Source organism: Nicotiana tabacum, chromosome 20 (assembly GCF_000715075.1).
Source record: "Nicotiana tabacum cultivar K326 chromosome 20, ASM71507v2, whole genome shotgun sequence".
NCBI classification, from domain to species: domain Eukaryota; kingdom Viridiplantae; phylum Streptophyta; class Magnoliopsida; order Solanales; family Solanaceae; genus Nicotiana; species Nicotiana tabacum.
In genome coordinates this window covers 97,949,614-97,975,331 of record NC_134099.1, presented here as the reverse complement: position 1 = coordinate 97,975,331, position 25,718 = coordinate 97,949,614, and the positions used below count along the sequence as shown (strand labels likewise).

The window sequence follows — 25,718 nt, the reverse complement described above, 5'->3', positions numbered from 1 at the left end:
AGAAGTGAAGAAGTCATTTTTAGAGCCATTAACAATTATAGAGTACCAAACCCCAAAAATAAGGTTCTAGACTAACTCTATCCATAATTCAGAGAAGTCATATCTCCTAAGAGTTGATTTGACAAATAACCAAAATATTTTGTCGTACATTTTGGTGATATCCAGCTTAATAACAATGTTACTGCCCCGATTATTCTGGGAAATACTTTGAATGCTGAGCAAGAATATTTTTTGTGATCAACCTATCCTTCACAAAACCAGTTTGATTGCCGGAGATAAGCTTAGTCAGAAGGGGTTTAAGTCTAAGAGAGAGGACTTTGGATATTATCTTGTTGGTGAAGTTAGAGAGGCTAATAGGTCTAAATTCAGAAAAAGTGGTGGGGGCATCAACTTTAGGAATTAAAGCAAGACAAGTGTGAGAATAGAACTTGGTGAGCTTCTTTCTAAGAAAAAATTCCCTAACAAAGGCAATGATATCATACTTGATAATATCCCAGCAATGTTCAAAGAAAGTACCATTATAACCGTCTGGGCTAGCAGTGCTATCAACACTTAAGTTAAAGACTGCTGCTTTGATCTCTTCTTCACTAGGAATTGCAGTCAAATTGATATTTTCTTCTTTAGAAATACAATTAGGGATGCAGTTAAGGATACCAGAGTTGAGAGTAGGCTTCGGAAGATTGAAGAGAGACTTAAATGATGCATGGTAGCCTTGGCAGTGTTCTTCTCTTTCTTAATCCATTTTCCTCTATGGTTCTTAATCATGTTCAACTGTTGTTTCCTTCTCCTTTCCCTGAGAAGTCTATGGAAGGACCTGGTATTGCTGTCTCCCTCGTCAAACCATCTAGTCTGAGTTTTCTGTTTAAGGAGAGACTCTTGCATACTCAACCATTTAATATATTCAACATGTGCTTTATTGATTCTGCCCTGTTGTTAATAGAGATGGTAGCAGCATCCATATCTTCAAATATTTGGAATTTTTCCTCCCATTTTATAATCAGATCATTAATGTCTCAATCTCTTCTCTAGACCACTGGCTCAATCTTCTGCTAAGAAGCTTCAATTTAGATTGTAAGATCCATATATGATTGCCAATTATATTGGACTCCCAAACTTCTTTAACAATGTCTAGGAAGACCTCTTGATTAACCCATAAATTAAGAAACTTGAAGAAATTCACGTGGCTTTGGTTAGTGTTAAAGTACTTCATGAGTAACGGCCTATGATCAGAGCCAGTTCTCGCCAAGTGTCTCACAGTAGTGATCTGGAACTTCTGAGCCCACATGTCATTAAGAAATATCCTATCAAGTCTTTTCCAAATTCTCTTGCTAGGCCTTCTGTTATTGCACCATGTAAACTTAGAACCAGAAAACCCAACATCAGTCACCCCACAATTGTCCATACAATTAATAAAATCCAGGCGTCTATGAATCCTATGAGGCCTTCCTCCTAGCTTTTCTTCTGAATCGGTAATGATATTGAAGTCTCCTCCAATACACCAAGGACCATCAACGCTAAGATTGTCTTATTCAAGGCTGTCCCAAAGGTCTTTTCTATCAGTTAAAGTGCATTTTGCATAAACTGCTGAAATATAAGAACTGTGGTTGTTAATGCCATCTTCAAATTTTATGGCAATATGTTGCTCATCCTTAACTATCAATACAGAGTGACAATTGATGTTCCAAAGCACCAAATTTGACCATTGTAGTTGGATATACAATGTTGAAATCCAAGAAACTTCTTGTAACCATCAAGCTTTTCAGTTTTCACTATTCATAAAAAGCTCAAAGATGGCCACAAATTGTGTCTTATTTATGTTGATCAAGTGTTTAAGCCTATGAATGACTTTCTTTGATCTCCCCCCTCTAATGTTCCACTAATCATTAGAACTAGTTGGGGATAGATCCTCTTGTTGTTTCCTTTTCTGTAAAGGAACAACTTTGTTCATGTGCCTTTTTTCATTTTTCCTAGTTTGGATTCTTCCTCTTTCCTCGGTGGTACCTGTTTGATTTTTGTTGTTCATTTTGTCTTGAAGACTTTTGTTAGTCTCCTGAGTATTTGATTTTGTTTCCTTACGGCATTTAGAAGTTGCCTGTCTAAGAAGATCACTAGTAACCTCATCGTTATTCTCAGCCGAATGGATAAATATGGGAATATTCAGTTCAATAAAAAAAATCACTCCCGGTTGATTAAAATATCCGATGATAAAGTGGATGAACTAGAGCTATCACTGACCATATTAGCACCCTTAATTGCTGGCTGATGTTCTTGATCAACCCTTGTGTTGGTGTCAATCTCCATGTTTAACCTTATCATGCCTTCTATCTTCTTTAGAAATGTTTGGAGCTTCTACAATATCTGTAGTAGGATTATTATCCATAACAATTGTTTGCACCTGTTGTTAGTTACTCTGGTTCCCTTGATCACTCTGACTTTGGATACTCTCTTTGATCTCTTATAGAGATTGTTCACTATAGAATTGGTAGTTTTTGCTATCCTTCTTTTACTATTTTCCTGCAGTTGAACCGGTTTGAATATTAATTTGCTTCTTCTTTTTTTTGGCATTTTCTTAACTTTCTTCTTTTTTTCCTTCCTCTTGCTTAGTCTCTCTGTAACTGTAGGTCTTGCTGAAAATATAGTCACATTGTTAGTGTTAGCTTGTGCTTTCTATGCTCTTTGTTGGTTCCCATGACCCCGCTTCTTATTAGCTTCAACTTTATCATTTGTACTTCCCTTTATAATAGAACTAGTTGCCTCAATTTTTTCCTCAGTAACATTTTTAATGATTCAGCAACTTCTTTGTTGGTAGGCACCTCTCCTTTCTTAACATTAATATTAGCATTCTGTTTTGCCTCACCCTTAACAACTTTTGTAGCATTTTGCTTTGCCATAACCTTCTTTTGGCCTTCATTGGCTACACTATTCTCTTCCTGATTTTTACTACTTCCTTCTTTTGTTTGCAATAGAATCATATTTTCAGCATTTGTTTCCCATTCATTGACTTCTACAGTTCTTATTTTCTCAAGAACTCTACAATTCATCATATTGTTCCCAATTTTCCTACAATGCTTGCAGTACTTAAGAATGTTTTCGTATTCAATTTTTTGCGTATATTCTTTTAGAGGTGAATTTTCATCCTCGGAGCCCACCCATACACTGCTAGGTAGGGATTTCGTTAAGTCTATTTCGATCCTTACCTTAGCCATATTAGGCCTTTTTCTACCATAAGTAGCAGCATCTAAGGCCAACAGAGTGCCAACATTACTGACAATTTGTTTAACATAATGTCATGTATGCATATTGAATGGTATACCTGGAAAAAGTACTCATACCAGAACAATTAGAATGTCTTCATCCGGCTTAAAATTCGGCGATCATTTTTGTAGTCACATTTGTAATCCTTCAATTTCGATCACCTCCTGTACCATACCGATTTGAAGTCATCTTCATTGGTGAAATCTATGAAAATATTGTAGTTGTTGTAGACTCCAATCTTAGAATCACCTTTAACTGAAAAAAAAGCTCTCTGAAACTGGACCTTATCCTTTCGATTTGAGGATGTTGCTTCAGAAACCTACCAATAATAGTTAATTTGCATTTTTCAGCCATGATTCCGTAATAGTCTTTAGATTTAAAAATCACTATCGGCATCCCATTGTGAGTAGTTTGTCGAGCAATTACTGATTCTCGAGGGTGTCGGACGGTGGTCGTTGGAGTAGACGTTGCATTAGTTACTGTGGTGGCATAAGTTAATTTTTAAGCAATTGCTTCAGCAGTTGGAGTCGTCGTATATGGAGGTTCATATTGGTTGTTAGTACGCGCCCTTTGGACACCGTCCGACAGCGCCATGAGGCGGAGCATAGGGTTGACGCGTCAAATATGTTACAGTTAAGGGCCAACGTTAGTAATTGTACGGAGAGAAAATAAAGAATTTTCTTCTGGTCCTTAAGTGTCAAATTACGAATAAGGACATGAAGAGGTTTGCTTAATAGTTAATGTTACTATATAAGTAGATAAATAATCACATATATTTGTTATTATGATAATAGTTAAGTTTTATATTTGATTTAAATAAAATATAAAAAAAAAATTGAAAAGTACTTTATACTTTCAAGATAATTTAAATAAATATAAAATTCATCCCAAAAGTCATTATATATTACTTAATAGTTTAAATTAAGTAAGGTTATTTTGGTATATATAATATTTTACTAAGGGTATTTTTGGTAGGAAGAAAAGTAAAAAATGCTTCTATTTCTAGCCAAAAACAATTTTGCCTCCCCCACCCCTCCCCCCCCCTAAAAAAAAATTGGCCGAACACTTCAAAATGAGAAGGAAAAAAAAATACTTTTTTTGGAGTAAAAAAAACACTTTTTGTTTGGTGTTGTCCTAATTTTCTTAACATATTTGATTTTTCTATTTTTTGAAGGAAAGGGCAACATGTTTACCATAATTGAGTTTTTCTTCTTATAAATCTCCCATATTTGGATAGTCCCCTTTCTTGTAGGAAAATATTTGGACTTGTATAAATTGATGATCATTCTTTCTCATTCAGTAGGAACCACAATGTAGCCATAAGTGGTTTGAGAATCGTGCTTAGGGAGAGAACTTTACGAGACAAGTGTTTGCATATTACTTGTGTTTGCCTCGTCGTGAGGTTGTTCCTCTTGATATTTGTACTCTCCTTTATATAGTGGATTTCTCATTTCCGTCGTGGATGTAGGTCAGTTGACCGAACCACATTATATGTTTGTATCTCTTTTGGTATATATTTGTTCAGTTCTAGTCGCAACCTATTTGACGGTAATCGGGATTTTTGTTTGAGAAATTTGACCAAAGTGCTACGCGCATTGAGACAAACTTTGCGATGGAGATTTGGAGATGCAACCTGTTGAAGATTATGTGAAGAAGGTGGATCAAGTTAATTTCGTCAGAAAATTTAGGCCAAGGGGGAGAATTGTTAGGTGTTGTCCTAATTTTCTTAACATATTTGGGTTTTCTATCTCTTGAAGGAAAGGGCAACATGTTTACCATAATTGAGTTTTCCTTCTTATAAATCTCTCATATTTGGCTAGTCCCTTTTCTTATAGGAAAATGTTTGGACTTCTATAAATTGATGATCCTTTCTTCTCATTCAGTAGCACCCATAATGTAGCTATAAGGGGTTTGAGAGCCGTTTTTAGAAGGAGAACTTTACAGGACAAGTGTTAGTGTTTCACTTGTGTTTGTCTCTTCGTGAGGTTGTTCTCACGATATTTTATACTCTCTTTTATATAGTGGATTGTTCATCTCCGCCGTGGATGTAGGTCAGTTGACCGAACCACATTATATGTTTGTGTCTCTTTTGGCATCTTTCTCTTTGTTGTATGATTTATCGTCATTCAAGGTTTGTTTTGCTAGCTTCCGCATGACACCTGATTTTTTCAGTCCTAACACTTTTGGCTTGGGGAGAAGCTTGGCGAAACAGGCTATAAGTTAAAGAGAGTTTCTTGGTTAGGTGTTTGGACAATATTTAAGTTGAATTTAGAAAAAAGAAGTATTCGAAATTAAAATCAGGAAAAAGTTTGCTGAAGTTATATATTTTTAAGTTATTTAATTTTATGTCTGTAGAAGTTAGTCAAAAACTTCTCTAAATTAGGCAGGTGCGTGGTCCTCTAAGATCTAGATTTAGTCAGGGGTGGCTATTCAATTAATTAAGTACGAGGCTGACTGAACTTATTTGAAAAATTAGAGTACTATAAGAGTTTGGACATAAAAATCAAACCCCTACAGTGTTGAAGAGAACAAGCTCTATTCTCACACCAATATGAAAGTTAGAAAATTAATGAATAAAAAGCACGGCATGATAACACGATATATATATATATATATATATATATATATATATATATATATATATATATAAAAGGTGCTAAGAATAAACTATTCGACAAATTCAAATTTTTGATTGTTCCTCCCATGTTTGTAAATGAAATAGTATGAAAATACACATTAAAAATTACATTTTTGGAATGTAATAATATTACCGAAGTAGGAACTAATTAACCTTCATTTTGCGGGAGATAGAAAAATACTCCCTTCGTTTTTAATATTTCTACCTTAACTGCTTATTTTCTTCTATTATAATAATAGAAAAAAAATATTCACTAATTAATTTGGAATATCTCTAAATATGCTACCAAATCTTAACAATCCTATCTTTACAAACCTTATTCTGCCAAAAGCTTCTAGACTTAATTTGCTCACATATAGTAGTTGATTGCTTTAGGAATTAATTTTAATCATCAGTTCCACCTTTACCTAAAAGGGAAACAAATCCGGATGCTATTATTTTTTGCACTAATAACGATAAGGTTAGATAAGGGTAATTAAACACTTGTTAATCGCTCTATAGTAACATTTGATATGACGCGTCAACCACCACCAAATATAATTAGTAAATTCTTCTCCGACATCTTAACATGGAGCACTACACCCTCATGAGTTTTTTTGGAATTAGTTTTAATAAGTTCCGCTTTAATAAAATAAGTATAGGTAATTGCTCATAATAAGGACCTAAAAATATAAGACAAAAGTACAACCTACTACAATAGGTTAAATTATGATAATAGAGGAAAATTTCTTTTATAATAAATAATGTTAAGTTGATAGAAAATTTATAAACATAATAATTCAGCTTAGTATTTTATAGCTACTTTTCTTTCTTTATAGGACATCCATGTTATTTGTATTTTCTCGAGTATTATTTGAACAAAATGAAGGCAAATTATATATATATATTAAATAATTAATAATGTAATTGGCTGACTTAAGGACTATTCAAAGAGAAACCACGTAATTAAGTATATCAAACACGTTCTGATCAATTCCATGACTTTGTCTAAGGATCTTTAGACCAAAGACAAAGTAAGACATGCATCGTGTACTTGGAATTTATTTACGTTAACTAAAACTTTGACAATTGACAATCTTATAATTTAAAGACTTGGGAATATTATTCATATTGAATTATCAATTAGTTTACTAATTATTCCATTAGGATAAACCGTGTTTATTAATTCAAAGTGTCAGGTCATGACTAATGCTTTAACTATATAAATATAGACATTTTATGAACTATTCATACACATATCTTGTAAGTTATAACATCGATGGCTAACAAGGAAGAATTCTGTAAAGGTTACTTTGAATTAAAGCCAGAAGAAGCTAGTTTCTTTGATTTCATTCGTATCTTCTATTCTAGTGAATTAGATAAAAGAAATTTCTTCGATGTTTCGGCCGGAGTAGAAAGGATCGGAGGTTTTCGCCGGCGATGGCTCATTTTTATCTCCGTTATATTGCAGAGATTCTTGTTTTGGTTTAAAAAACCCATGGCCAGTTTAGGTTATATAGTTGAGCTCATGCAAAATTATCCTTCATTCAATGGTGGTTTTCTCCAGCTTTTCTTGAACATAATACAAGGTTTGGATTTCCATTCTTTCCTCTACTTTTGTTTAAATTACTAGCTAGGGCTTCGCTTTTTTTAACCTATAGTGGTCTTGACAAATTAATTTGGATTCACAAAGCGTAAAACTTATTCAAGGGGAAGCGCTCCCTACCAGAGTTTCTCTACTTTGCATTCATCAGAAAATGGAACATTTCAAAATTTTCTCTATATATCTTTTTCTATTTTTTCTGTGGAAATTTCAAGTAATTGCTTTGAACATGCAAGTAGAATGAAGTCAAATTAAATGCATGGTTCATGCATACAAGATAACATGCATTACGATTTAGAAAGTTGGAATTAGTGTATGATTTCTTTGGCTTGCTATGAATATCTGAAAATTAGACTTAAAAATTTATTGCTACAGCCAATACTCTTTTTAGAAAAGTAGAATTAGAGTATAGTATTAAATGATGATGCTGACGAATTCAATTGCATGTTCTTGAATTTAAGAATTAGAGTATAGTGTTAATTAAGAAAAAAATGTTCTTGTATTTAAGGACTTATAAGGTCTTTAAGGGTATCTTCCAGACTTTAATCTCACGACTGATCCTTAAAGAAAAGTTGAAACGTTATGAAACAAAAATATGTAGAATTTACATAACAAGGTTGAAGATTCATAAAAATGTCATGGCGTGGATTGCAGAATTAATTTCAAGGGTTTCTTAATTCGTCCAACTTTCTACTTATTTTTTATTTACAAGAATCGCGTAATAATTGTTTACATTAATTTTCAGGGGTTTCTTCGTCCAACTTCTAATTACTTTTTATTTACATGAATCACATAATAATTCTTTACATTGATATATAGTATAAAATTCTTTTTGCTATCAGCGTATATAAATAAAAAAAATTGTGGTATTATAGGAAAAACAGTAACGCCGGAAAAGTCATCGGAGACGTTCAGGTCGATGATCGGAAATCTTGATGTGAGAGTGGACTTAGACAAGTCAATAAAGATAGGAGACAGCAGATATAATGCACACCTGTCAATTATGGCTGCTAAATTATCTTACGAAAATGAAGCCCTCAACAAAACAGTAATCAATCATCATTGGCAGGTAATTATTACTTTACAATATTGAAGCAATCTTCCCTTCATCGCAAAGAAAAGTTGAAACATTATACTCTATTTCTATTGAAAAAATATGTACTACAAATTAAATTGTTTTTTTTGTCTTTCTTCAGATGCACTTCTTGGGGTTGCACAATTTCTGGAATGGTAAGTTGTACTAAATTGCTAATTAGGATATATACATCTTGATCCAATAAAGTAAATATTAATCCTTCTCTCAAATATATAATGTATTAACTAAAATTCCAATGCCTCTTATAGAATTTATATTTTGAAACTAGTTATTCAATTTTCTCGAACATTTTAAGTTTTATGTATTAATAATTAATGTAAAATATACCTACACAATCAGATTATTTGAAAGATATTACATGCAAATCACTACGATAAATGTTAAGTGTAATGTGGTACAAATGGTAAGTAACTAATATAGTATCATATATTAAATCAAATACTGTCAAAATCTTTACACTATATAACGATATATTTAACTTAAATAATCTTTTCTCAAATTGATCAAAAGCCTACCAAGGTTGGGAAGATTCAAACAAAAGATAATGACAATAACCATATACTTCCTCCCGTGTTGACGAAGTAACATTTTAGCCTTTGGCATATCATTTAAGAATATACGAACTCTCAAATAAAATTTTTATATTGTTAACTTGACACATTGGATTGTGTAAATAAGGTAAATTTGAAAAATTAAAGTTAATTCATTTTTAATTATGTAAAAAGAACACTTATTTTGAACCAAAATAAAAGTATAAAAATATCAATTATTATGAACCGAAGGAATTGATTTTTTAAAAAAACTTAAACATTGGATTAGTTGTACTTGTAGGTTGCTCGATTACCAAACCTTTTCCTTTCTTTCTATGTAAAGTTGTAATCTTAATATATTTGCTCACTCGGAAAACGTAAAATATGATGCAGGTAGGTGACCAGTTAAGCTAATTATTTATTATTATAAAGTTAATTGTAGATCCATTATTATATTATAGGCGAAGTGGCATCCTCGAACTGCATTAAATAATGTTCCGGCTTTACTTATCCCTCAATTTAAGAAGTTATTTAACAATTATTATAAAATCAGAGTTAATCTTTTGACTTTAGCCATATCATTAAGATCCAGCAGAATATTAATTCATATCCAGATCTTATTAAAAAAAACTTAATTAATTTAGGCATGTACTTGGGGATATTGATGTCCGATACCATAAATTAGTAATATAATAGATTGAGATAGTTGCTTTTAATATTGCTATTGTCATTCAGTGACCCGAATATTACGCCTTGATCTTTTAACAGCTTCTTCATTTTCACTTCCTAATTTTTATTTTTACTTATTGTTAAGCTATTTACATCATTAACTAGTGATACATTCATTTTAACATATTGGCAACATCAAAATTATATTAAGCATCATAAGCTCATATATACTTGAGAGAATTTAAACTTGAAAACAGGTAGAAATTTCAAGACCTCAACATTGACTTACCAATATTTACGTATTCAATTCTTCTACTTCTTAGGTCGTACACATTTGTTTCTAATACAATAGAGTGTCTGATTTTTTTTTTCCAAAGAAAAGTAGAACTTGAATACAATTTTGTTATTAGTCGCACTTGTACTTATCTTTCAGATTTGTCTATTAAAATTTAAATCCATTTACACTGTCAGTGTACAATAGAAGTTAAAATCAAAAAAGAAAACACACACTCTCTCTTTCTATCTCTCTCACACACACACTCTTGATTTCCTTTTCTTTTGGTTGTGCAACATATATTATATAAATAAAAAGGAAATGAAGATGCAAACAGAAAGTGAAATTTTCTTATACATTTTATTGTCAGCTTACGAGGAACAATACTCGACTCAAGCCACAATGTTTCAAGACAAAATTGAAGATCCAAACCTAGTTGTGGTAGCATTTAGAGGGACAAGTCCATTTTATGCAGATGCATGGATTACAGATATAGACCTCTCATGGTACGATCTTGAAGGCATGGGCAAAATCCATGCAGGTTTCATGAAAGCGCTAGGGTTGCAAAAGAACATAGGCTGGCCAAAAGAAATAAATGATCAAGAAAACCAACAACAAAATAATAAGCTATTTGCATATTACAAAATAAGAGAAGATTTGAAGAAAATATTGAACAAAAATGAGAAAGCAAAATTCATAGTGACAGGACATAGCTTAGGTGGTGCATTAGCAATATTATTTGCAGCTATATTAGCTTTGCATGAAGAGGATTGGTTGTTGGATAAATTGGAAGGAGTTTATACATTTGGACAACCTAGGGTTGGAGATGAACAATTTGGAAATTTTATGATGGAGAAGTTCAACAAGTGTGATGTGAAGTATTTTAGGTATGTATATTGCAATGATATGGTGCCAAGATTGCCCTATGATGACAAAACTCTCTTCTTTAAGCACTTTGGATCATGTCTATACTACAACAGCCTCTACAATGGCAAGGTAAACTTTCTATACTTGACATTCTTATATATAATAATCTAGTCTTGGTCATGGGCGAATCTAGAATGTTAAGATATATATATTGATCCACTTTATAGGACTTAGACATTCTTTCATATAATAATTCAGTCTCGGTCATAGGCGAATCCAGAATTTTAAGATAATAGGTTGAGAGTACTACCGTAATCATTATTCCTTCACAAAAAGAATAGCAGAAATTAGAGTAGGGGTTCAGTGTATTAAATAATTTCAGTTTTTGGTTCAAGCTTCAACTTTTAACTTTTCTAAAATGAATTTTACATTTTTCTTGAAAGCTACATAAAAAGTATTTAATTCTACAGCTAAATTTAGAGAAAATATATTGACTCCTTCTATATAAATTTTGTCATATTTTTTTGGATGAGAGAGGTATTTTTAGAACTTTCAAATTTTATATGTATAGTTCGAGCATAAAGGTTGCATGCGCATTAAATTGGAGACACATTTATCAAAGTTATTGATGATTAGGAAACGAGTTAATCAGTCTTAATAATTAAAATTCAGTAGTTTATGGGTTGATTTCAATTCAATAGAGTCCTTGTTTCTAATTGCAGGTTTTGGAGGAAGAACCAAACAAGAATTACTTCTCACTGCTATGGGTTTTGCCAAAGGTTCTGAATGCAGCTTTTGAGCTAATTAGGAGTTTCATTTTCCCTTGGATAAAGGGAACTGATTACAGACAAAGTTGGTCTGAGATAATATTTAGGATGGTAGGATTAGTAATCCCAGGATTATCAGCTCATGGTCCAGTAGATTATGTTAATCTTACCCGCTTAGGATCCATCCTTCATCTTCCCCAATCAACTCGAGACGGCAGTCTTAAACACGATTAACTTGCAACATACATCTCATCTTTGGACTCAAATCGGATTTGGTCCATTTTACTCAGTTGGGGCGAGAATACCCCCGAGTGGTGTATGAATTGTGGTAGCCATTTAGATTTACGAAATTCAAATTGATTGTATTGCCAAAAAAAATCATATTGATTGACACACTAACTCAAGTTCAAAAAGAGCTAGGAAGGTCTTTAACAACTCTACAGATTTATGTACCTCTACAAGATATGCATTCAAAGAATTGTTCAGAATTTGGCCGCATTTGAAACTATCAACTGCAGATTTGCTCCAAAATGTCTATCCTTTAATATCCAAAATGTATTTTAACATCCATCTTATACTTTCAAAAAAGAGGAAAAATAAGAGAGAAAAAGGTGAAGCAACAGGGAATCCACAAATTTTAGTGAATGCTATCACATCCAAACAAAAGGAAAGAAACGTTTAAACAACCACAACCATAAATCTGTAATAATGCTAAGCCGAGGGGTTAAACGCAAAATTGTGCACAACATTACAAAATATTAAGTTCTACCTGTCATGGTTATGTAAGGATATAGGACATGATCTACTAATCACTGAAGCAAAATACAAACTATACAATTAGGCCAAATAACCAAACCATATTACCGGTCACATATACTAGTAGTAAAATTACAAGATGAATGTTCAAGTATAACAATTTCTATATACTCCATTCCAAATGGCATATCACCGCCATTTCATCCAAACGTATCACATCAAAAAGCGGAGAGTCAGACCAAGGCACAAAGTTGAATCTTTTTTCTACCTACTAAGTCTATTTTGCCAGTCAATTTCCAGCACACTTTCGCAATTAGCAGCAGAAGCAACAGCGGCCAGCTGCAGTAAGCAGCAATATGGTGGATGGAATTGCCACAATTTTTTTTTTTCCAATGACGATGGTTTCATGATCAGCTTGTCCGCACCTCTACAATTACACTGCTACCTACTAACTCCTATTAGCCCAAGTACTAACTCTACCCACTAAGCCTTAGGAGGATGAGAAGAAATCACCCATGCTTTTGGCTCTGTTGGTATTAACCCTGCTCTCCTATGATTTTCACAAACTTCATAGATAAGTCACACCCTAGCATCCGATGGAATTGCCACACAGGAGATCCTTACGCATGTACTTTGCAGAACCAGACGGATAAGAAACATGCACCATTCCGTCACTGACAACGAAAATTTTTCACTCAGAATTCCTTTGCACTGCTAACAACTAGTAGAGCTCTACTAACCCTTCCTGCTAATACCAATGTCAATGGAAACGGCTGTCTGTGACAACATTCGCTGCCAGTTCCACTTCATATAAACCGTACAAAGTATATATGAGCATATTTGTTACATACATCACTATACAGAAGATGAAAGCCACAGCAAAGACAAATCCCATGTGCTCCGGAGAAAGGTATACGTTCCACTTGACAAAGGAAATTACAAGATTCATTCGACCACAGCTTATAAGGAGGGTTCACAGAAGTATATTGTAGCAGCCTTCAACTTGCCATTTAAGAAGGTATTCATCATTCCACTTGGCAAAAAAGATTATCAGATTCATCTGACCACAGCTTTCAGGAGGGTTTACAGAAGTATGCTGTAACAGCTTTCAACTTGCCATTTAAGTAATTCTTCTCCACCTAAGGTCACATGCATTACCAGAATTAAAATCTAGCGTGTCAATAAACTAAGTCCATTAAGAAACCAAACTACAAAGAACTCCCATACGTCACCAGCCACTGGCAGAAGAAAAAAACAAAAGGAGAAAGGAATACTAGGGAGGATAAGTACATACAGCTGATATAATGAATCATTTATTTCAAGTAAACCATTCTCTTCACAACTTACCACAAATTTTTGAATGGGAAACATTTCTATATAGAGAAAAGCGGAACACAACAAATCTATAAACATTGACATGAGCGAGGGTACTTCCTACAGAAAAGAATCGAATTAGCAAAAGCTAGGTATACCGGTTCCAGTTACTTATACACACACACACACATAAACCCCATAAACATATCCATGTAACATAACAATAAATTGGAAAGCTTATTTAGTGTAAAAAAAGTCTATCAGGTTGCTCAAAAGGTGGGGTGGGTGGTTTGGGTTGAGTGGGGGGGGGGAGGTGGAAGGTGATTACAGAGAAAGATAACACCATTAGTGCATGACCCTCATATTAAGAATATCTGCAAAAAAGCAGCCGAATGCTGGATGAGTACCTCTAATAACCACGGTGGATTTACGGATAGTGACAATTCTGCCAACTGATTGATATCAACATTTCTTGGAAGGAACATAACAACTTTGGAGGCAATTCCCCTGCCAACGCTGAAGAGAAAATTCCTGATAATAATACACAAAAGATGCATAATTTCAGAAGTACCGCTTAAGATAGATAACTGAGGATCCTCAAGGCATATCTAAATGGCATACCCATCATGCGGCCTAAGCATGGTTATCATGTCAAATGTTCTTTCCTTCAAATAGTCTGGTCCCCCCCAAGGTGGTGACATGAAGACTACATCTGCCTGAAGTAAAGCGAAGACCAATATAAACCTTGAAACTAGGTAGAGGAAAAAAGAAGAGAGGAATAAGACAACACTTGAACAAGATTTGACAATCAAACATAGAAAATAACAAGAGAGCCATCAAAGCTGAATTAAACAACCACACACAAAAAACGTACAAACTAAATCAAACAGCACGGATTCGAGGAAAAAAAACCCAGAGCTGAATTATGTCTCAGGAAGAAAATAGTAGCATGAAGTGACAGACCACTCTCTTTCAAAGGCTAAGCAAAGAATGTCTTCAAACATCTCTTTGAAGGAGCCACCCAAGCATCAGTAAGAAGAGTAATGGAGAACAGAAAAACTTGTTACCTTCAATTTTGGAGCCAAAACAAGAGAATCACCTCTAATGAAGTCTATTTGGTCACAGACTCCATAAATGGCAGCATTATGCTGAGCAAAGTCAATTTTCTTTGGATCAATATCGATTGCAATGACATGTTTACTCCTGAAAATAGTTATCCACAAAATTAAGAATTGCATGTATTTAAGTGTGTTGTCAGTGAAAGCATCCACAATCTTAGTCATGCTAGAATAGATAAGCAAAGCATTAAGCAAAGTGCTGCATAAATACTTTCCATAGATATATTTTTCTTTGCTGCATAAATACTTTCTATAGATAAATATTGTTTACTGATAAATAGAAACATTATATATAGATATAGCCAAAATAGGATTCAATTACTTCGACATGGAAATGTCCAATTGATAAAATTTAATTTTTACAAACAAATAAAGATGCATTTATCAGCTAGCTTTTTCGGAGATTGACAAAGCCATCAAGAGGATCTGGACAATGATTCCAGCAGCAATTTTTTGGTGTTTATGGAATGAAAGGAATCGCAGATGTTTTGATGGAATCTCAACTCCAACAAACTCTTTAAAAGTTATTTGTTTAGTTAGCTTATTTAGTTGGATATTTCACACTCCTTTTAATAGTGTGGATAATTTTTTGGACTTTGTTAGCTCCCTGATCTTAGCTTAGACATTGTAAAGGAACTAACTTAGTGTCTTCTTTTATCATCTTTTGTAAATCTGCATCTTCTTGATGCCTTATTAATGCAATTTGTTCCTTCATTAAAAAGTCTTAAAAGATAGCATACAAGTAACAAAGGAAGAAAATCTACCAGAAATTAACTTTATCCTTTAAAGTAACAGAAGGAAAACTCGAAGCACAAGCTCCAATATGAGGCCCGATAATCTTTGAGAGTTGCAATTGTAATGGGATAGATATGTAATATTTACATTCACAAGAACCTAAGGAACCTAATACAACAGATACCAAAAGCAGAAAGTGAAATGCAGCCGTACGAACCTCTTAGCAAACTGAATCGAATTTCCACCAACTCCAGTAAAGAGATCGACTATAGTACCAGAACCACAGCGAAGTGCATGATGCTTGGCTATGGCCTCTGGCGTAACTGAGAACCACCCTTCTTCGTCCATCTGTATTCCTTCATCATATTTGTTAAATAGTAGATACCTTTGGCACCAATATTTGCTCAAACTGGGAGATAGTTCTTCATTAATATCGCAGAATTGCAGCTCTATGTACCAGGAAAAGAGAAAGAAAAGAATATCCATTAAGCAAGGTAACGGGACCTTCATACATAGCTAGAACCAATAATACTTTGACACATATAAGGAGGTTAGAGACGAAAAAATTTCATAGAAACGGAGACGGAGGTGAACCACAGTATCCGATGCCGAAGCAGTTTACTCAATAAAGTCAGCAATGCCAAAAGACTTTCTTGTTCAAGTTTACCAAAGTAATTTGAACTCTAGCTACAACCATAGCCATTGAAGAAAGAGATTCTGAACTTCGGCTACAAACTATTGAACTGTCAGCAGCAAATTTCAGGTACAGAAATTTAGAAGAGAAGTATATACTACTTATCAAATTTCACATTCGTTGAGTTGAACCTGACAAAACGTAGCATTCTAGTTGAGAACACTGTTGGAAAGAAACACTTAAATCAGAGAAAACCATAGATAAATAACTAACAAAACATGCTTACCAATAATTCATACTCCCTCCATTTAAATTTGTTTGAACCTTTTTGGAGTACGAGGGTCAAATTGACTAATTTTTGGTGTAAATTTATACATAGATTCTTTAAGTTTTTTGAAATAAAATTTACATATTTAGAAACTTCATAACAAGTACTATAAGTCACAATAGTTAAAAATCATTTGCTAAAATCATGGTCAAACAAAAGCTTGTTTGACTACCCAAATAGTAAAAGGTTCATTTTTTGAAACGGAGGGAGTAATTAATTACCCACTCATCTTGCAGAGAACCAACACAGTTAATGTGGTAAACATTAAAGCATATAAATGCAAGGACAGATTTAAGGATAGTTCAAGGCACAAACCTTGACTTTCTATCGATAACTTCCCTTTGAATTTTGTCTTCCTAACTCTCTTTTTCTGTTTGGTAGAGCTTAAACTACTGTCAGCAAATTGTCCTGTCCCCTCTGAATCATTGAGTTGTCCGTCCAACAATACCTCATCATCTCTAAATCCGTCTGCAATGTCAAGGTCAGACTGTATACTTGCAGAAGTTTGCATATTATTAGATTCTTTTAAATCTGCATCCTCCAACTCCACTGTTTCAAGTGCCATCTCGGGTTGCTTGGTAGTAAAATTAGTAAATACTAGGTCGTCCAATCCTGGAGGTGGATCCCATGTAGATTGCATAGTCACCACATTATAAAAGTAGTTTCTTTGGTGATCGTTGTCCCAATACAACCTCCAATCATTAATTGTCTCTTCACAATTGTTACCAGTTGTATTACAATTATGTAGCTCTTCACCAAAATAACTGCAGAGTTGCCCATCTTCTGTGTGATGCTCAGTCATTTGCATAGCAGTAGATTCTACTTGCTCTCCATTTAAAGGATTTCCAACACAGGCATACTCCATCTGCTCCCCATTTAAGGGATTTCTCTCACAATGACCATTTAATCCCTCTCCACTGATCCATCCACTATCAACACTGCTATCAATTGGACAGCTTTCTGCATTATTACCGCATTCCAAACTTGAGCCAACTATTACTACTACATCTTTTTTCAATTGAACTTTTTCACACGTAGAGACAGTATCCTTTGCATTATCCAGACTTAGATCCGATCGCCGATTGCAACCAGCGCATTCAAGGGACGTGTGAACACAACCAGCGCTCAATTTGTTCCAACTTTCTTCTCCACCATTAAGACAATTGACTAAACCATCCTCGGTATAACAGGATGGGAATTCACTTTGTCCAAGAATTAACATGGAGGAAGAAACCTTGTTTGAGTTGCTGTGTAGAGTACCATTAGACTCACATTCTTCCCTCTGCTCTTGTATTGAATTTAGCACTTCATCCTGAGTATTCTCACAGGACCAAAGACTCGTCTTCTTTCCCTTCTTTATTTTTCCCAGAACTGCTCGATTTCTCTTCTGGAAGAAGAGATGGAGACATACAGGGAAGAAGTTATACCCCTTGTCGGAGTACAAGATGCCAACATAATCTAGCAGAATTTCTACGGGGATCTAGGACTTAATTGAACCATTTAAACATATTAGTCAATTATTTAATGAATACCTAAACAGAAACTTGAAATGAAACAACGATTTCACTTACCATACCATGAGTGAATATCCTTAACAACTACTGATTGAATTCTTAACCTAGTTATCATCTAAGGACCTGATTCATGCATTATTTTCACTGCAGATTGAAACCTTTAAAAAGAGTAGAATCTCATTTCTCCATTAAACAATATCATCGTAATGCAGTCTCACTATCAGGAAAAACTGGAATGCTACTCAAATATAGAATCTTGAACTATCATATGTTAATCAGAAGACAACGAAAAAGATATTATGCAGAGACCGGATATGAGTAAAAGTTTTTTCTGATGAAAGCATCAATTATTGAAAAATAAGTATCATCTAGAGTGGCAGAATTGTTTACAGGAATTATGGAAATGATGTAGAGGTCTACTACCTGGAGCTTATATAAAAAGCAAACATGTGAAAATCAAACAAGTTAAAACAGAAAAGGAGTATGATACCTCCTTGTTAGTGTGGAATGACATGGGGAGTCCCATTTCATTCATTTGTCTGATAAGCTCCAAGTCTTCCGGGAAAGAGCCAAACTCTGCCAAGACAAAACAGAACAACTGTCTACTCCTAATTTTCCAATATCACTTGAAAATCCTTAATAACCAAAAAATCAAATGAACAAGTAATCAGGCAATTAACTAATGAAACGAGGGAACCCAAAAAAACACTTACCATTTAATGGAGGTGCATTATTTTTGTAGAAATCAGAGTTCTGAACTGGTTTCTGCATTAAAATAAAAAATAAAAAAAAATACATAATAAGGGTATACTGAGATGCATAACCTGTAACGAAATGTTTAGTCAGTTGAGCCTGCTTCGGTTACTTATTTGCCTGGCAGAAATGCCCTATCTGCAGGCATGTACCATCGTACTCAAGCTTTCAAACATACACCACCTCTTGTTCAAAACACCTTCCAGAATTTTTATAGTCTCAGGTAATGGTTTAGTTGTTGCGGAAGCCAAATGTATATAGTGTGAATAAGTCACAACTACTATACCAAAAATTATGACAGCCACCAAATAATAAATAAGACAATAAAGCAACAATAAAGGGAACACCAGAATTTACGAGGTTCGGCTAATTTTGCCTACTCCTCGGACACAACCAATATTTTATTCCACTCCAAAATACAAGTGAAATAATACTAAAGAGAGAAGATACAAATGCCTTAAACAGATGAGAAGGCAAATGAGAGGTGTGTTTCAATCCTAAACATTAGGCCTTCTTTTATAGGGGAAAAATCCCCCCAAACTTAACTCCCAACCAATGTGGGACTTTGGCATTTTGCCAAACTTCAACAAATCTCCACCTTGGCAAAATTCCACATTTTCAATTCTCTCTCAATAACAAATTTTGGTTGTGTCTTCATCTTCAATCTTCAGTGTTCAACAATGTTGATCAAATCCAAACAATGTTGAAACTTGATCGCAGTCACCACCTTAGTTAGCATATCAGCAGGATTCTCCGTAGTATGAATTTTCTTCATTGTGACTCCTCCTTCTTCTATGATTTCTCGTACGAAATGATACCGAACATCAATATGTTTCGTCCTTGCATGATAAACTTGGTTCTTCGCTAATTGAATAGCACTTTGACTATCACAAAAAATTGTGATACCTTTTTGTTCAACACCAAGCTCCTTTAGCAATCCTTGAAGCCAAATTGCCTCCTTCACAGCCTCTGTAATAGCCATGTACTCTGCCTCTGTTGTAGACAAAGCAACTGTTGACTGCAAAGTAGACTTCCAACTAACTGGTGCTTTTGCAAAAGTAAACACATAACCAGTAGTTGATCTTCGTTTGTCCAGATCACCCGCAAAATCTGAGTCACAATATCCAACTACAGACTGATTGTATTCCTGCTCAAAAACTAACCTGATATCTACAGTATTATGAATATACCGTAGAATCCACTTCACAGCTTGCCAATGCTCCTTCCCTGGATTGTGCATATATCTGCTAATAACTCCAACAGCTTGTGAAATGTCAGGCCTTGTGCAAACCATTGCATACATCAAGCTACCAACAGCATTTGCGTATGGTACCTTTGACATGTACTCTCGTTCAGCTTCATCCATTGGCGACATAATAGTACTTAGCTTAAAATGGGAAGCAAGTGGAGTACTAACTGGCTTAGTCTTGTCATCTATGCCAAAACGTTGAAGTACTCTCTTCAAATATTCCTTTTGAGATAAACAGAGTTTCTTTGAACGTCTATCTCTAATTATCTTCATGCCAAGAATTTTCTTTGCCTCACCCAAATCCTTCATCTCGAACTCCTTCTTCAGTTGAATCTTCAACTTATCAATTTCTTCCGAATTCTTGGAAGCTATCAACATATCATCAATATATAGGAGAAGATATACAAAGGAACCATCTTTAAGCTTGTGCAAATACACACAATGATCGTATTTGCTTCTCTTGTACCCTTGCCGCAACATAAACTCGTCAAATCGCTTGTACCATTGTCTAGAAGATTGTTTCAATCCGTACAACGATTTTTCAAGTTTGCACACCATATTTTCTTTTCCAGCAACTTTGAATCCTTCTGGCCGAGTCATGTAGATTTCCTCCTCCAAGTTTCCATGTAAAAACGCAGTTTTTACATCCATCTGAACTAGTTCCAAATCCAATTGTGCTACCAAAGCCAACATAATTCTAAGGGAGGAATGTTTTACAACTGGAGAAAACACTTCATTGTAATCAATTCCCTCCTTTTGAGCATATCCTTTGGCCACCAATCTTGCTTTGTAGCGAACATCTACTTGGTTAGGAAATCCTTCCTTCTTTGCAAATACCCATTTGCACCCAATTGCTTTCTTTCCCTTCGGGAGATTGGCCAATCTCCATGTATGATTCTGATGAAGGGACTGTATTTCATCATTCATGACAATCCTCCACTTATCTTCTTCTGAACTTTGGACAGCGTCTTTATAAGTAGTAGGAACATCATCAGCTACAATTGAGGTTGCACAAGCAACCGTCTCTATGAGACGAACAGGTTTCGTTATTGTTCTTTTTGGCCTGCTGGTTGCTATTGATTCAAGTTGTTGTTGAGGTTCCTGAGTTGGAATCTCCTCTACTGGCTCTCCTTCCAGAGGGTAATCTTCATTTGTTTCCTCCTCTGCTTCTTGTGTAGGAAAAATAAATTTTCCCTCAAACTCCACCTGCTTAGAAGCACCTTTATTTTGTTTGGTGTCTTCTGTTACCTTATTTACCATAGCAGATTCATCAAAGGTAACATCTCTGCTGAATATTACTTTCTTTGTCATAGGACACCATAAGCGATATCCTTTGACTCCAGAAGTAATTCTCATAAAAATAGCCTTCTTTGCCCTTGGATCCAATTTTGACTCCGTCACATGATAATATGCAGTTGAGCCAAACACGTGCAAAGAGTTATAATCTACAGCAGGTTTTCCGTACCATTTTTCAAATGGTGTCTTGCCATCAATAGCAGCAGATGGTAGACGATTAATGAGGTGGCATGCATATGTAATTGCCTCAGCCCAAAATTCTTTGCCCAAGCCAGCATTGGACAACATACACCGTACCTTCTCCAGCAAGGTCCGGTTCATACGTTCTGCCACTCCATTCTGTTGTGGTGTATGTCTAACAGTGAAGTGTCGGACGATGCCATCATTTTCACAGACCTTACTGAAATGATCATTTTTGTATTCACCTCCATTGTCTGTGCGAATACACTTGATCCTCCTGCCTGTCTGATTCTCCACAATCGTCTTCCATTTGAGAAAAATTCCCAACACTTCATCTTTGCTCTTCATTGTATACACACATAATCTTCGGGAAAAATCATCAACAAAGGTTACAAAATAGTGCTTCCTACCCAATGAAGGTGTTTTGGAAGGACCCCAAACATCAGAGTGTACATAATCCAAAATGCCTTTAGTATTATGGATCGCTGTACCAAATTTAACCCTTGTCTGTTTCCCTTTAACACAATGCTCACAAAACTCCAAGTTGCAAGCCTTGACTCCTTTTAACAATCCTTGATCTGATAGAGTTTTCAAGGATTTTCCTCCAGCATGTCCCAAGCGCATGTGCCATAGCTTGGTTGCTTCTGCCTCTTTGTCGTCACTGGATGTCACTGTCGCTGTCCCAATAACTGTACTGCCACAATAGCGGTACATATTATTATTCTTCCGATTAGCCTTCATTACCACTAGTGCACCGGAACATACTCTCATCACTCCATTTTCTGCAATGATTTTAAACCCTTTTGATTCCAGGGCTCCCACAGAGATGAGATTCTTCTTCAAATCCGGTACATATCGAACATCTGTTAATGTTCTGATCATTCCATCATGGTTCCTTAATCGTATTGAACCAATGTCATATGAGGTAAGAGGGTTGTTATCCGCTGTGTGGACGACTCCATATTCTCCTTCTTGAAATTCCACGAACCAGTCCCTGTTGGGACACATATGATAGCTACAAGCCGAGTCCATCAACCATATGTCTGATGATGTTGATGACTCTGTTGTAACTAATGAGAAATCTGAATCATCACAATCAGCTACATTTGAATCTATAATGGCCTTTCCATTGTTATGTTTGGCCTTATTCTTCAACTTCGAACAGTCTTTCTTCCAGTGCCCTTTTTCTCGACAAAAGGCACATTCATCTTTGCTGGGTCTGGATCTTGACTTGGATCTTCCCTTCTTTGTCCTCGTTTGACTTTGAGGACGACCCCTCACAAATAGTGCTTCTCCTTCTCCGCCCTTCTGTTTTTCTCGCTTTCTTTGTTCATAGTTGTACAAAGCCGAACAAACTTCTCTAAGAGAAACTTCGTCATTTCCATGGAGTAGAGTAGTTTCAAGGTGCTCGTACTCATCAGGAAGTGACGCCAACAACATCAAGGCCAAGTCACCATCATCATAAGTTGTATCCATATTTTGCAAATCTGTGACCAACTTATTGAAACTGGTGATATGTTCATTCATCGTGGTACCAGGAACATAGGTGAAGTGAAACAGTCTCTTCTTCATGTACAATTTATTTTGACTATTTTTCTTCAAAAATTTATCCTCTAGTGCTTTCCATAATTTACTTGCAGAAGTTTCCTTTGTGTATGGATATTTCTGCTCTCTAGCAAGGAAGGATCGAATGGTACCGCAAGCAACACGGTTGAGAATCTTCCAATCTTCTTCTCCAATAACATCTGGTTTCTTTTCTTCAATGGCCAGATCTAGCCCTTGTTGAAAAAGGACATCTAGAACCTCGCCTTGCCACATCCCAAAATGCCCGGACCCGTCAAAAATTTCTACCGCAAATTTCGCATTTGACACAATTCTTGTCATAAGCGAAGATACCAATGATGATGTATTGTTGACACTTGATGTAGATTCTTCTTGTTTATTGTCTCCCATATTTGACACAAATATTATTTAATAGCTGACGACACAAATCAAGATTATTTCCTTTCTGATGTAGAAGATCAGACTAAGCTGCAACCACAGAGCATACTCAGACAGAACCTTGACTCAGTTACCAAGATAAATCTTTTCTGATGTGGAAGATCAGACTATGCTGCAACCACAGAGCATACTTAGACAGTACCTTGGCTCTGATACCAATTGTTGCGGAAACCAAATGTATATAGTGTGAATAAGTCACAACTACTATACCAAAAATTATGACAGCCACCAAATAATAAATAAGACAATAAAGCAACAATAAAGGGAACACCAGAATTTACGAGGTTCGGCTAATTTTGCCTACTCCTCGGACACAACCAATATTTTATTCCACTCCAAAATACAAGTGAAATAATACTAAAGAGAGAAGATACAAATGCCTTAAACAGATGAGAAGGCAAATGAGAGGTGTGTTTCAATCCTAAACATTAGGCCTTCTTTTATAGGGGAAAAATCCCCCCAAACTTAACTCCCAACCAATGTGGGACTTTGGCATTTTGCCAAACTTCAACAAATCTCCACCTTGGCAAAATTCCACATAGGAAATACGATCATTTTTAGTGGTACAATCATCTGCAAATAATGGAATTCTCAACCGACTCTCTATCCTATTCCACACTCCAACAGTTCAAGGTTAGATTAGGAAGCTTTACCCAAAGTGGAATAGTTTTCAGTATCTCATCATTGAAGATGAATTCTGGGGACCAAACTTCAGTAATAACTGGCTTGTTGCTTATAGTGTGAGGCCCAGAATACAGCACCGCATCCCTATCTTCCATGCTGTAAAACCAGATAACAAAGTAACCATCATCGTGATATAACACCTTTGGCTTTGAGATGAAATTCCATTGTGTGGCAATGAATCGCTCCAGTGAACCAACAGTTGGCGTATCCCCTACCACATAAGGATAATTGCTTGCTTCCATTTCTCAGTCTCCTTCTCCACTTCACTTCGTGATAATTCGACAATTTTCTCACTATTCCGGATTGTACGGGCTACGTAATGCAACTTCATTCCTCTCGATGCTAATCTGTTTCCCTGAACTATAATTTGCCCTGAGTTCCATTATGAGTTTTATTCCTCTGGGCAGTTACTGGCTGCGTAAGCTAGTTTTCTGACAGCCCTAAGTTCGAGATTTGTCTTTGCGTTGTTGGAATTGAGCTTAATACATCCTGAAATCGGCCTTGCTTCAGCTATATTAGCAACACGTAGTGGAGTATTAAGCTCGTTTCTCCGATTTGGTACGGGAGCTTTATTGGTGTTCTTCCTCGGCGCGCATGTTAGAAAGGGCAAACTATCGTGCGCCTAGAGAGTGATAGTTCGGTACTTCTCAATATTTGTTTCGATATTAACGCGGGATTTTACTTTTCTTTATGCACATACCTAGTAGAAAAATTAAAAAAGGACAAGTGAACTTACCGCAGATTCCAGAAAAATCTGCGCTTCTTGCATTTGCCATGACGAATAATCTCTGTAAAAATCAAACAAATTTGCAGTTCGAAAATCACTTGCCCTAACAGCTAATTATAGAAACTCAAAATAAAAAAGAGGGGGAAAAGAGTGCTCACGAAAGATGAACTTCGGTAAGTTTGAAGAGAGAGCCGAGAGCTGCAACTGCTAAACCTTCTTCTGCTTCACGCGTTACGCTTTCCATTTGTTTCTGATAAAAATCTCTACTTACTGTGCAAGTCAGTTGCTGAGAAAAGCTTATACTATTACATTACTATATACACACACGGGCACCGATAAGGACCGTAAGAAATCAACGCCTTCGGGTCGTTTCTGAGTTGAAACGCCGCTCTTTTTCAGGAAAAAGTTTCAACGTAAGACTATCTTCAAGCCGAAACGTTGAATTTGCAGGAAAACAACTTGGACATTGCGGCGGTCCGGCCCTTTGGGCAAAAAGGATTTTCGAAAATAAAAATTGAAATTCTGTTTCTTTGTGAATGTTGAAGATATGTTTGGCTAGTCAATTACTCATAGTTTTTGTTTTCTTTTTTTAAGATTTATTTATAGTAGTAAATATTTGGGGAGCAGAAGAACAATGTTTGGAACAATTAAAAAACTTTTCAACTTTTTTCTAAATAATTTTCCAAAATTTTGAAAAAAAACCCAATCGATCTTAATAATAACTTCACTTTTAACGACAACAGAAATATTA

The 25,718-nt window shown here is 35.3% G+C and overlaps 3 protein-coding genes across 6 annotated transcripts; 1 reads left to right on the top strand and 2 right to left on the bottom strand.

Annotated features, from left to right (window-relative positions):
• Nucleotides 1–997: 997 nt before the first annotated feature.
• LOC142174474 (uncharacterized) lies at nucleotides 998–1,402 on the bottom strand. The gene has a single exon (XM_075240274.1). The coding sequence runs from the start codon at nucleotides 1,400–1,402 to the stop codon at nucleotides 998–1,000; it is 405 nt and encodes a 134-aa protein (XP_075096375.1).
• Nucleotides 1,403–7,114: 5,712 nt separating this feature from the next.
• LOC107819561 (triacylglycerol lipase OBL1-like) lies at nucleotides 7,115–12,202 on the top strand. The gene is made up of 5 exons (XM_016645678.2): nucleotides 7,115–7,461; nucleotides 8,351–8,544; nucleotides 8,672–8,705; nucleotides 10,415–11,040; nucleotides 11,634–12,202. Exons 1-5 carry the CDS (start codon nucleotides 7,152–7,154, stop codon nucleotides 11,910–11,912), a joined length of 1,443 nt encoding a protein of 480 aa, XP_016501164.2. The 5' UTR covers nucleotides 7,115–7,151; the 3' UTR covers nucleotides 11,913–12,202.
• Nucleotides 12,203–12,379: 177 nt separating this feature from the next.
• LOC107819562 (uncharacterized) lies at nucleotides 12,380–25,500 on the bottom strand. 4 transcript variants are annotated; one of them, XR_012703604.1, is made up of 10 exons: nucleotides 25,126–25,500; nucleotides 24,977–25,028; nucleotides 18,791–18,842; nucleotides 18,568–18,653; nucleotides 16,879–17,950; nucleotides 15,819–16,050; nucleotides 14,816–14,951; nucleotides 14,370–14,499; nucleotides 14,156–14,279; nucleotides 12,380–13,573 (listed from the first exon to the last, which is right to left on the bottom strand). XR_012703604.1 is itself a non-coding variant. In XM_075240511.1 (10 exons), exons 1-10 carry the CDS (start codon nucleotides 25,209–25,211, stop codon nucleotides 13,508–13,510), a joined length of 2,001 nt encoding a protein of 666 aa, XP_075096612.1. In that variant the 5' UTR covers nucleotides 25,212–25,500; the 3' UTR covers nucleotides 12,380–13,507. The 4 variants fall into 4 exon arrangements, 3 of the variants coding, with proteins under 3 accessions (XP_075096612.1, XP_075096613.1, XP_075096614.1); XM_075240511.1 differs by having other exon boundaries at nucleotides 14,370–14,464; XM_075240512.1 differs by lacking the exon at nucleotides 18,791–18,842 and having other exon boundaries at nucleotides 14,370–14,464; nucleotides 25,126–25,486.
• Nucleotides 25,501–25,718: the final 218 nt, after the last annotated feature.